At 43.3% G+C, this 12,455-nt stretch overlaps 1 protein-coding gene across 11 annotated transcripts in view; it reads right to left on the reverse strand.

Annotated features, from left to right (window-relative positions):
• YIPF7 (Yip1 domain family member 7) overlaps window positions 1–12,455 on the reverse strand; it is a 145,579-nt gene that overhangs the window by 122,511 nt on the left and 10,613 nt on the right. For all 11 annotated transcript variants that reach the window (XM_044298792.1, XM_044298787.1, XM_044298799.1 and 8 more), the window contains 2 exons: window positions 9,070–9,206; window positions 5,083–5,225 (listed from right to left, as the gene is read on the reverse strand). In XM_044298792.1, the coding sequence (XP_044154727.1) occupies window positions 5,083–5,225; window positions 9,070–9,173 (247 nt within the window). In that variant the 5' untranslated portion in view covers window positions 9,174–9,206. The remainder of the gene's footprint in view (window positions 1–5,082; window positions 5,226–9,069; window positions 9,207–12,455) is intronic.

The raw sequence follows: 12,455 nt of genomic DNA on the forward strand, positions 1-12,455 counted from the left end.
AGTCCTGAACAATGGCATCAGGAATGAGATACGTTTGGTATATCTGCTCCGGTTGCTGAGCTGTGACAGACACTTATTGAAGATATCCTTCTGAGTAGCTCTGTGGTATCTCTGGGCCACCTAAGTGTACAACCACATGGTCATGCCGATGTTGCAATGTAGCCACACTGCTTTTGAGTATTGCGTGGCCGAACTAAACTTCAATTAACTATTTAGGACCACACTGTTTAGTCAGTCTGCATGTTTAATCGTCGTGCTGCACCCATAATACCAGAGTTCCCAATTACTTAACTGGAGTCTGCTGCAGGCCTTAAGGCTAGGTGGTATTTACCCGCAACATGGGCACGTCACCAACACGGCACAGCTGCATGGTGTGGTTCTACCATTAGGTTTATAGGCTGGCTTTGACACGTAGGTTTTTAGTAGCATTTTTCTACATTTTTGTGTTTTTGTTGCAGTTTTTGCACTGGCATTTTTATGCTTTTTTTAGCAGTGAAAACATCAGCTCCAGATGTTAGCTGAAGGTCTACGGGAAATTTAAAACAGGCCACACATGCGTCCTTTGTTACTGGTGTTTAAATTTATTGGATGACATCTTTTATCACACTGTGTGCAAAAGGAAAAGCGCCACCAAAAATAAAAACACTTGTGCTTTATGCAACTGTGACTGTTACATTTTTGAATTACAAAGTCTGAATCCTTCAAAACCATCTGTCCCAGGAAGCATGTCTACAGGTCATCTGACCGCAGTTTGACCTCCCCTCCTTTGCACAGCTAAGGCCTTGTTCACACATCAGTGTTTTGGAAGCCGCCCGTGTGGAACGGAACAGGCGGCCCATTGTAGAAATGCCTATTCTTGTCCGCAAAACGGAAAAAAATAGGACATGTTATATTTTTTTTTTGCGGGACTACGTGACGGAGCAATGGTCGCGGACAGCACATGGAGTGCTGTCCGCATCTTTTGCGGCCCTATTGAAGTGAATGGGTCCGCACCCGAGCCGCAAAAACGGCAGTTCGGATGCGGACCAGAACAACGGTCGTGTGCATGAGGCCTTATAGAGAGCCAAAACCAGGTGTGGGTCAAAAACACAGAACAGGTGCAGATCTTTCCGTTATACCTTATCCCTCTCTCTGCTTCACTACTGGTTTTGGCTCACAATCAGTGATGAGTGGCAGGGGCAATATTCGAATTCGCGATATTTTGCGTACATTTGGGTGAATATTCATCATATATTCAGGAATTCGAGAATTTGTGATTTCCAGTCATTATTTTCTTGATTGCGAAAAATCTGTGCTAAAGAATTTGCAATACGAAAATTGGCGATCAACACTACTCCTAAAGTCAAAGATATTGCAGCCCACAAGCAAGAAGCAGTGAGGGATCATGGGTACTGATGAAAAAAAATCTAGAATATTCGCAATTACGAAGATATAGCACTATATTCTAGATATTAGCGAATTCTCGAAGTGCCAATATTCACGATAAAAATTCGCGATCAACACTACTCACAATAACTGATGGTAATAACTGACCAAATAACTAAAGTGTGAACTCAGCCTAAGGGCTCATGCACACGACCGTATGTATTTTTCGGTCTGCAAAACATGGATTCGCAAAAAATATGGATGGCATCCGTGTGGCATCATTTTTTTTTGCAGATTCATTGTAAAGCCTCATGCACACAAAAGTATTTTCTTTCCGTGTCCATTCCATCTTTTTTGCGAATCATGTACGGAACCATTAATTTCAATGGTCCGTAAAAAAAAAAACGGAACTTACTCAGTGTGCATTCCGTTTCCGTATGTCCGTATTTCTGTTCCGCAAAAAAATAGAACATGTCCTATTATTGTCCGCATTAGGCCCCTTTCACACGGGTGAGATTTCCGCGTGGGTGCAATGCGTGAGGTGAACGCATTGCACACGCACTAAATCCGGACCCAATCATTTCTATGGGGCTGTGCAGATGAGCAGTGATTTTCCCGCATCACTTGTGTGTTGCGTGAAAATCGCAGCATGCTCCTCTTTGTGCGTTTTCCACGCAACGCAGGCCCCATAGAAGTGAATAAGGGCTGCGTGAAAATCGCAAGCAAGTGCGGACGCGGTGCGATTTTCACGCACGGTTGCTAGGGGACGATCGGGATAGAGACCCGATCATTATTATTTTCCCTTATAACATGGTTATAAGGGAAAATAATAGCATTCTTATTACAGAATGCATAGTACTATAGGGCTGGAGGGGTTAAAAAAAAATACAAAATAATTTAACTCACCTTAATCCACTTGTTCGCGCAGCCGGCATCTCTTCTGTCTTCATCTTTGCTGTGCAGAGGAGAAGGACCTCTGGTGACGTCACTACGCTCATCACATGGTCCGTCACATGATCCATCACCATGGTAAAAGGTCATGTGATGGACCATGTGATGAGCGCAGTGATGTCATCAACAGTCCTATTCCTCAAAGAAGAAGACAGAAGAGAAGACGGGCTGTGCGAACAAATGGATTAAGGGGAGTTACATTTTATTTTATTTTTTAACCCCTCCAGCCCTATTGTACTATGCATTCTGTATTAAGAATGCTATTATTTTCCCTTTTAACCATGTTATAAGGGAAAATAATAAAGATCGGGTCCCCATCCCGATCGTCTCCTAGCAACTGTGCAGACCGCAAAATACATACGGTAGTGTGCATGAGGCCTAACAATGCCTATCCTTGTGTGCAAAACAGACAAGAATAGGATATGTTCTGTCTTTTTTGTGGAACGGCCATACGGAAACAGAATGCACACAGAGTCATTTCAGTTTTTTGCGGACCCATTGAGGTGAATGGTTTTATATATAGGCCGCAAAAAAAACGTAACAATCATGGAAATAAAATACGTTCGTGTGCATGAGCCCTAACACATAATTTTCATCCAGTAGACAGGAGCTGTATTTGTACTGTGCCATACACGTCTATCCACCTTTCTCTTTCACTTGGTTAAAGGGGTTACCAAATTTAAATAAAAAGTCAGGAAGCATCTGTAAAATAACAACAATCCTAAAATAACACAATAAATAGACACTTTCCCCTTTTCTCCCCTGTACTGCCCTCCGGCCCTCCCTGTGCTCACCAGGTCACCACTGCAGATAATCAATGGCCTCAGCTATGATGTCTTGTACACTGCTGAGGCCAGTAACTGACTGCATGGTGATCTGTGTGCACAAAACATTACTGCTGCAGCCAGGAAAACGAGGTCAGCAGAGGAGGAACGGAAGGAGAGAAAACTGCTAAGCAAACTTACAGCTTCTGTCAACTATTTATTTCACTCAGACAACCCCTTTAAGGACTCCAAGTTCTCAAGAAACCGATAGTGACATGCTAGCAAAACCATTGACTGGCTGCAATGCACAAGACAACCACTGGGTGGCCACGCAGACTTTTCTATAGGGTAGAAATCTCATGACAGAGTATCATGAAATCATGTTGTTTTGTAAAACTGGTCTGACACACGACATTGCACATCTAATAGCGACAGACATGGTTCTGGAAGTACACGGTATACGAGCCAGAACACCTCAGCTGTGTACACTGTGTAGTGGCCATTTTTGGGTACTGCAATTCAGCTCCTATTCAAGTGATTGGGGAGTGAGCAGCAGTACCAGAGTGGAAGGAGTTAAGGTTTTCTGGCTTTGTACAGTGTTGACTTCCAGCAGTAAGCAGCTGTTCGGTGGGAGTGCTGGGTGTTGGACCCCACTGATCTGACATTGATGGTCTATCCAACAGATGTGATTTTCATGCATTCATCTGTGACAGCTATTAAGGGCTCATGCACACGACTGTACCTATTTTGCGGTCTGCAAAACACGGACCCCCCCCCCAAAAAAAAAACGGATGACATCCTTGTGACGTCCGTTTTGCATCCATTTTTTTTTTCACGGATCCATTGACACATGTTTTTTTTTTTTTGCGGATCAGACATGCAGACATACGGCACATGGAGCCATTTCAGTTTTTTTTTTTCAAGCCCCATTTAAATAAATGGTTCCGTATATGGACCTGTAAAAAATGGAACGGAAACAGAACAAAGATACGTTTGTGCGCATGAGCCTTAAATAATGGGATTTCTAAGCTTTAGGCTACTCATATGTGACATGGACACCGGCCCATGTGCGTTCCGCAGTTTGCAGACCGCACATGCCGCCATCATAGAAAATGCCTATTTTTGTCCGCAATTGCGAACAAGAATAGGGCATGCTCTATTTTTTTTTGCAGGGCCACGGAACGGAACTACGGATGCGGACAGCACGCAGTGTGCTGTCCACATCTTTTGCGGCCCCTATTGAAATGAATGGGTCCGCACCCATTCCGCAAAATTGTGGAACGGATGCGGACTCGTCCCTACGGTCGTGTGAATGTAGCCTTAGGCTAGGTCTACAGGACGACAATAAGTTGCGCGACAGATAGGGCACAACTACACTGCAACATTTGTAGCGCAACATTTTGTTGCACCAATGTCACGCTACAATTTTTATAACGGCAGTCTATGGTGTCGCACTGCAACATGCAACATGCTGCAACTGCGACGCAACAGTCGCAGAAAATTCCATCTCAAATGGATTTTCTGCGACTGTTGCGTCGCAGTCGCAACATGTTGCATGTTGCAGTGCGACACCATAGACTGCCGTTATAAAAATTGTCGCGCGACATTAGTGCAACAAAATGTCGGGCGACAAATGTAGTCGTGTAGACGTAGCCTTAGTCTTAAGCACTGATGGATGTATGAGGTTATTGGTAGTGGCAATTCCCTCCAGCCTGGTTACAATTTATCGGCACTTGCTTCTAACATAAGTATGGATGTCCATTTGTATTATTTTGTATGCTCCCCTCCAGTGATGTATTTTTTTCGTGGAGTTACGGTATTTTGTAGTATTTTGGTAATAGTAAAGATTTATAACTTTATGATGTGGCTTCTGGTGCAGTGTTTTGTAGCAGTATATACTGTAGAAATACCTTACTGTACTGGAAGCAACCATTATCATATCAAGTGCACTCTATGGGCAAAACATACATTTTTGAAGCGACTCTCTCTCAGTGATCATTACCTTCCAGCAACGGCGGTTCATCTTCAAAGCCGTCATTGGTCTGGAAATGATATGATGGGTATGATGGCTCTTCATACACATACCCGGTTTGACTCAGAGGAGAGAAAATCATTCCCGATTGCAGAAATTCTGCTTTTCTTGCTCTGTGCAGAAAAGGAAACCAAGTACAGCAGAATCAATACAGCGCGAAGCGAAAGCGCTAAATCCATCCACAAAATGTTCTGACATTTCACATCTACGAAAGGAAGTTTTATGGAATACATCAGGGCGTAGCGGTTCATCTGCGGCGGGAAGGATTGCAGTATTTGTTGTTTTTTATGAGGAGTTAAAATCTGCCGAAAATGTATTCTGAGCATCTTGATATATTATGGAGCGATTCCCCAATCAGGGCTGGTTTTAATAGCCCCCGCTTGTCATTTTTAGAAAGTGTCTAACTTCAGCCCACACAGTACTGTCAAACAGCCATCTAATTCTCCAGTAATGTCGTCATATACAGGGAGTCCATAAAATACCGCTATATAGTAGCCCAAATAATACTGCTAAATACATTATACTGTGATTTCATTGCCAATTAGCTAAAGAATTATTCCCTTCTCTGCCAAACATGGCTAATAGACATAAGCAAATCAATTCTAGATTAATCAAATTCACTACAATTTAGAGGATTCATATTGACTCATGTCAGAAAATCAAAGAGAAGACAGTGACAGAGGCAGGGAAGATAAAGAAGGAAGATCGTGTGAGCCTGGGTGTTGCCCCTGCCTGGCAGGCTTGCCCATAATGCCTTGTCAGCCTCACCCATACATAAGGCACTATAGCTGCCATGTGTGAGGCTGTAAATCCATTTGAATTCCTATGGGTGTACATTCAGTACATCTGTGTCGGAGAGGAAATTCACTCAATACAGCTAGTTAGGGAAGATAATAGGCAAGTGTGTTAACATGCTGCAGCAATTTGTATGCAGTAACGGGGCTGCACTGCACAGCAATATTTAAAGCTACAGTACTCTTTTTTTGTTTCTTAATAGCTAAAAGCTCATGGGCCCTGGTGCCAGAGTTCAGCTTGGGCCCCCCGTCCCTCAGTGCTTGTTGGCAAGGGGCAGGGGAGCACATATTCTTCCTGCTGCCTGAGGCAAACACTGAAAGGGCACCCCCTCATGCCAAATTCTTAACTTCTTCCCTCCAGCCAGAGGTGTAAATTGACCAGTATGAGTAACATCCCAGAGTATGTCACTAAAAACTCTTTCTCCCTGCTACAATAGCATTTTCCGGTATATGTATTTTCCAGGCTTGTATTATGTATTTGCTGTAATTTCCCTGTCTGCCAGCAGGTGGCAGCAATATGTAAGCAGACCAAGGTTAGTTAGTATATCTAGTCTGGAATAGTCCATTCCAGTCTAGGCTCCCCTGTGTGAGCAGAAGTGGGACGTTCCCATGTCCTGTCTCATGAGGAGGAGAAGGAAGTGTAGTCAGTGTACCAGGCACCCCCTGCTGGGGTAGGTTGTGTTAGTAGGAGCTCCCAGAACCAGGGATCCCAACCCTGGATCCCGCCTCGGCTGAGGCTAAGGATCCATCTTCCCAGTCTGAGTCATCTACCTCAGCTGGTGACAAGCAAGCAACAACCTCCAGAACTTCAGATCTCCAGGATGACAACATTCCCTGCGAGCAGTGCTGTGAGTACATATCCAGAGTCTAGGAGAAGCCAAATTCCTCTTCAGCTAGTCAGGCCCAGATAAAGCAGAAGAGAGACAGAGCAGAAGATAGCTACCTGCCAGATTCTCTAGGCATATGATCAGAAGCAGAATAAATATAAATTCCTGCCACATATTGCCAATACCTGCTGGGACCCAAGACTATTGCTGTAACTCGTATGAATATCTGTTGCCATTCAGTAAAGACAAGTTGAATTATATCTCCTGTCTGGATCTCAATCATAACTCAATTACTCCTACTGACCGCACTCATTTTATTGCAAGTGAGCCAGGATCCAGGAGTCCAGCCGTACCAAGATAGGAGACACCGTTGACGCTACCATTTCTGCTATACAGAGACATTTTCCCCCTCTGGTATTCCTCACCTGGTACGCGAGTTATAACATCTTAAAGGGCCCTGCTATAGTACCTGCGCAAGCTGCAATTGGTGTTACAAACTACTACATATATATACTGACCCACTGTACCGGTGTCCTGCTCATTGCATTTGCAATTTCTATAATGCCAGTGTCTTATGTGGCACAAGGGGCTTTGGGCCCCACAGGCTCCTGGGCCCAGTAGCGACTGCTACCTCTGCACCCCCTATAGCTACGCCCCTGGCCGGCCAGCTCCCCAGTTTACATCCCATCCATGAATGTACCGCCTAACATATTTTTATGCACTGGCTGAGCTGGACTCCTTCTGCAATCCTTCTTAGGCTACTTTCACACTTGCGGTAGCCTTTTCCGGCAGGCTGTTCCGGTGGGGGAACAGCCTGCCGGATCCGTGCTACTGCTAGTCCACCGTTCCCCGGAAGTCCACTCCGTGCCCATTCACTATAATGGGGATGGGCCAGAGGTGCGGCCGCAGCACAGAAAGCATGCTGAGAAGCGGCCAGAATAAAACTACAGCATGCCTCTCGGCATGTATAGTGAATGGGGCCGGACTTCCAGCGGCACAGTGGACTAGCGGTAGCACGGATCCGGGAAGCTGCTCCCCCGCTGGAACAGCCAGCCGGAAAAGGCTACCGCAAATGTGAAAGTAGCCTTAAAGGGGTTGTCTCACTTCAGCAAATGGCATTCATCCTGTAGACAAAATTAATACAAGCCACTTACTAATGTATTGTGACTGTCCATATTGCTTCCTTTGCTGGCTAGATTATTTTTCCATCACATTATACACTGCTCGTTTCCGTGGTTACAGAACACCCTGCAATCCACCAGTGGTGGTTGTGCTTGCACTATAATAATGCTTGTCCCTCTATATACCTGCAGTATCGCAGCAGAACCGCACACAACTGCCGCACAATACAAATGCACTATAATATACTTTCCAACATAGAAAGTATATTATAACATTTTGCAAGTAAGGCAATCCATTAGAATATACATGAAGATAAAACGTAACCTTTAATAATGTTACTATGAGCGTCCATTCACACGTCCGTAAGTGTTTTGCGGATCCGCAAAACACAGACACCGGCAATGTGCATTCCGCAATTTGCAAATGCGGATGCGGACAGCACATTCCGGCCCCATTGAACATGAATGGGTCTGCACCCGTTCCGCAAAATTGCGGAACTGGTGCAGACCCATTCATTCTGTTTGCAGCGTAGGGCAGAGTTCTGGAAACAGCCAACTGGGCTGTGCTGCACTGTTCCTGTAGCTCCCATTCACTTCTATCCATTTCTAAAATTCATACTCACCTCTAGGATCCTCCATATCCACTTCTGTATTCTCCCCTAGATAGTCTATATAAGCCCTATAGATACAGGTGTTTGGGCTTATATATTTATTTTCACATTTATAATTTTGGTCTTCCATTTTTTCACTTTTTATTTTAATCTGTTTTGAAGTTTGTATTTGTTATGATTTTCATATATTTATTATTTTGTGCTGTAGGGAATAGGAATCAAACATTGCCCCTACACATTTGTATCCACTGTTATTCATTGTTCTTCTTTTAGTAATGCATCAGTATGTCTCTGCGCATCTCTAACTAGTGTTATCTCCTATAAACTTACCACCAAGTCCTGGCGCAGGTAATAGACTTATTATCAGCCACTCCCAAAAGATCAACTACCAAAAATGCACTGTTCACAGAGGCCGATCAACCTACTGATTTACCGCTGTTATTTAGTGGCAGAATTTTGCTGTGTGAACATAGCCTTCGACAAAAGTGTCTAACCTTGCAACAAATGTATCATACAGCGCGAGCCACTACTGTCTAGATTTTAAACAGGGTTAATAAATCTGCCAGAATGTTTCACTCTGAGAACTGGTCGGATTTCCACTCACCTATTCTCCCCATACACGTTACTCTGCCCAATAACAGAAAGTCCTTGATCGGCGTCTTCAATAACGTAATCAGACTGATAAAAATCTGAATCAAACTGATCCATAGGTGCAGCTTCTTTTCTTGCTTCTTGCCTTATCTAAAAAAAGGAAAGTATTGAAACATGACCTTCGAGACCTCATTGACACCGTGAAATATTGTGCAAGACCCAAATCATGTTTTTTTTTTATTAATAAATTGGATATGATATTGATAAGATATTAAAATACACTGTTCCAGCTTGTGGCCAGCAGTGAGATTTATAAAGACTTTCCTGTTTCGTATAAAGAGAACCTAATGGTATTTTTACAAAATAAGATTTGTCCGTGATAAAATCCGTGATAAGATGGTCAGTGATTCATCAGTGAAGATTTCGTGAAAAATCTGTGTTTGGTCTCTGACTCTGTCTGTTCTTGGCTTTTCGTGTGTCATCCGTGTTCCACTGACTCTGCATAGCTGAAAGTTAATTTTCACAGCATCTCCTAAAAATAGACTGTGAAAAACAGGCGAAACATCCGTGTTGACCCGATCATTATTATTTTCCCTTATAACATGGTTATAAGGGAAAATAATAGCGTTCTGAATACAGAATGCATAGTACAATAGGGCTGGAGGGGTTAATAAAAAATAAAAAATAATATAACTTATCTTAATCCACTTGATCGCGCAGCCCGGCTTCTCTTCTGTCTTCATCTTTGCTGTGCACAGGAAAAGGACCTGTGGTGACGTCACTACGCTCATCACATGGTCCGTCACATGATCCATCACCATGGTAAAAGATCATGTGATGGACCATGTGATGAGCGCAGTGACGTCATCAAAGGTCCTATTCCTCAAAGAAGAAGACAGAAGAGATGCCGGCTGCGCGAACAAGTGGATTAAGGTGAGTTAAATTATTTTTAATTTTTTTTTAACCCCTCCAGCCCTATTGTACTATGCATTCTGTATTAAGAATGTTATTATTTTCCCTTTTAACCATGTTATAAGGGAAAATAATACAATATACACAACCTTGAACCCAAACCTGAACTTCTGTGAAGAACTTCGGGTCTGGGTACCACATTCAGTTTTTTATCACGCGCGTGCAAAACACACGCGATAAAAACTGAACAACGGAATGCAATCGCAGTCAAAACTGACTGCAATTGCGTACCTACTCGCGCGGTTTTGCCGCAATGCACCCGGGACGCATCCGGACCCAAAACGTGACACCTGTGTGAACCCAGCCTTATTCTGACTGCCTGATTGTAGTCGGGAAGGAATCCCCTCCTAAAATTAGGAAAATTGGCTTGTAGAGATGAGCGAAGCGAGCTTTGGATCCAATATCTGAAGTGGCTTCACTCCAAACTTCAGTTTAATGCTGCACGGAGATCCGTCTCTGTACAGCATTAAAATGTATGCACTCTGGTGAGGCGAAGTCAGTTATTACCGAAGTTTTGCGGGACTTCGGTGAATAACTTCGGGATTTGATTTTTGAACTTGAAAACCATTTTAAAACTTGGTACCGAAACCGACTTCAGATATCTGTTTTAAAATGGTTTTCAAGGTTAATAATGAAATACTGAAGTTATTCACCGAAGTCCCGCAAGACTGACGTCGCCTCGCCGGAGCGCATATATTTTCATGCTGTACGGGGACGGATCTCAGACAGCATTAAAATGAAGTTTGGAGTGAAGCGACTTCAGATCTTGGATCCAAAGCTCGCTTCGCTCATCCCTATTGACTTCTACCTCACAGGTTTTTTTTTTGCCTTCCTCTGGATCAACTTGCAGGATGACAGGCCGAACTGGATGGACAGATGTCTTATTTCAGCCTTATAATCTAGGTTACTATGTACTTACTGCAGTTCATTGTAATTAGAGGGCCTGTAGATTTGCCATGCTGCCCGCGGATAAGGCAGCGTGAGCCCACCGACAGGTTCCCTTCCACGTGTGCACGTGTCATTTAGCACAACTGTATGTGATAACCCTATGTGAAATTCAATGCTGTTTTTTTGCCAAACTGCTAATGACAACGCTGTTCCAGCAACTTCAATATATAGTATTTCTGAGAGTCCATAGTAAATTAGCAGATCATTGCATAGAAAATGGTTCAATCTGCAGTGAAATATCTACAGAACTTCTGCAACATACAGTAATAGAAATTCCCCAGCAGTGTTGGGCTCGAATATTCGAATATTATTTGTGAATATCGGCACTTCGAGAATTCGCGAATATTTAGAATATACTGATATATATTCATAATTTTGAATATTTTATATTTTTTTTCATCAGTAACCTCCCTTCTTGCTTGTGGGCCAATGAGAAGGCAGCAATGTCTCCGTCTGACCTTAGCAACATCCCTAGCAACCAATAGTAAAGTTTCCCACCCCTTACTATATAAGAAACTCCCCAGCAGCTATTTTCTGCAGTTCTATGGAGTTCTGAGAGAGAGAGAGCAGTGCCATTGCTGTGCTCTGTGCTTTGCTGTGACATTACATTAGATAGTTAGTTTATATATATATAATACAGATAGTTAGTGGGAGATAGTCAGTGTAGGTTAGATCCTAAAATATAGTGTAGCTGATAGGTTCTGCTGTCCATACATACATGCTACAGACATAGTGCTGTGATGTCACAAGTTCATAACAATACTTAGTGCACCAATCACTAATAAGTAGTTAGACCTGTTAAAATGTGAAGTTGCGCGTATTGCGCCAAAGTATTCACATCATTGGTGCCGATTTTGCAATATATTAGAGCGCTCTATCTGCATATAAAGCTATTGTAATGTTCTGCCGTGCCAACCATTTTCTCCAGTCTCAGGAAACTTTTATCAGCTTGAAAAATGTAGCAACAGTGACCCACGCCTGTATTGCGCGCGCATTACGCAAATATTGCTGATTTTTCGCGATCAAGAAAATAATCTCGAATTTGCAAATATTCTACCAAATATTAGCTAAATATCGCAAATTCGAATATTGCCCCTGCCGCTCATGACTATTCCCCGGCATTCTTTGATATTTTTACACTATATTTTCATGGGGCTTTACATGTATTGTCCAGGATTTTACTATTGATGGCCTGTCCTCTTTATAGGCCATCAATACCTGATCATAGGGAGACCCACACCCCTTTTTGGAGTAGTTTTGGAAGTAAAAGTCAGGGCCAGAACTATCGGTCTATTAGTGAACAGAGCTTGTAAGCAGGCTCGGACTGGCCCACAGGGGTACAGGTGAATCCCCCGTGGGCCCCTGAGCAAGGTGGACCCCTAGTCTCCCACCCCCTGCACAAGCGGCACATAACACAGTAGACTTACTGCACTACATGCATATATTCAATGTACAGCACCTCAACCAGCTTATGTTCAT

Source organism: Bufo gargarizans, chromosome 1, assembly GCF_014858855.1.
Source record: "Bufo gargarizans isolate SCDJY-AF-19 chromosome 1, ASM1485885v1, whole genome shotgun sequence".
NCBI classification, from domain to species: Eukaryota; Metazoa; Chordata; class Amphibia; order Anura; family Bufonidae; genus Bufo; species Bufo gargarizans.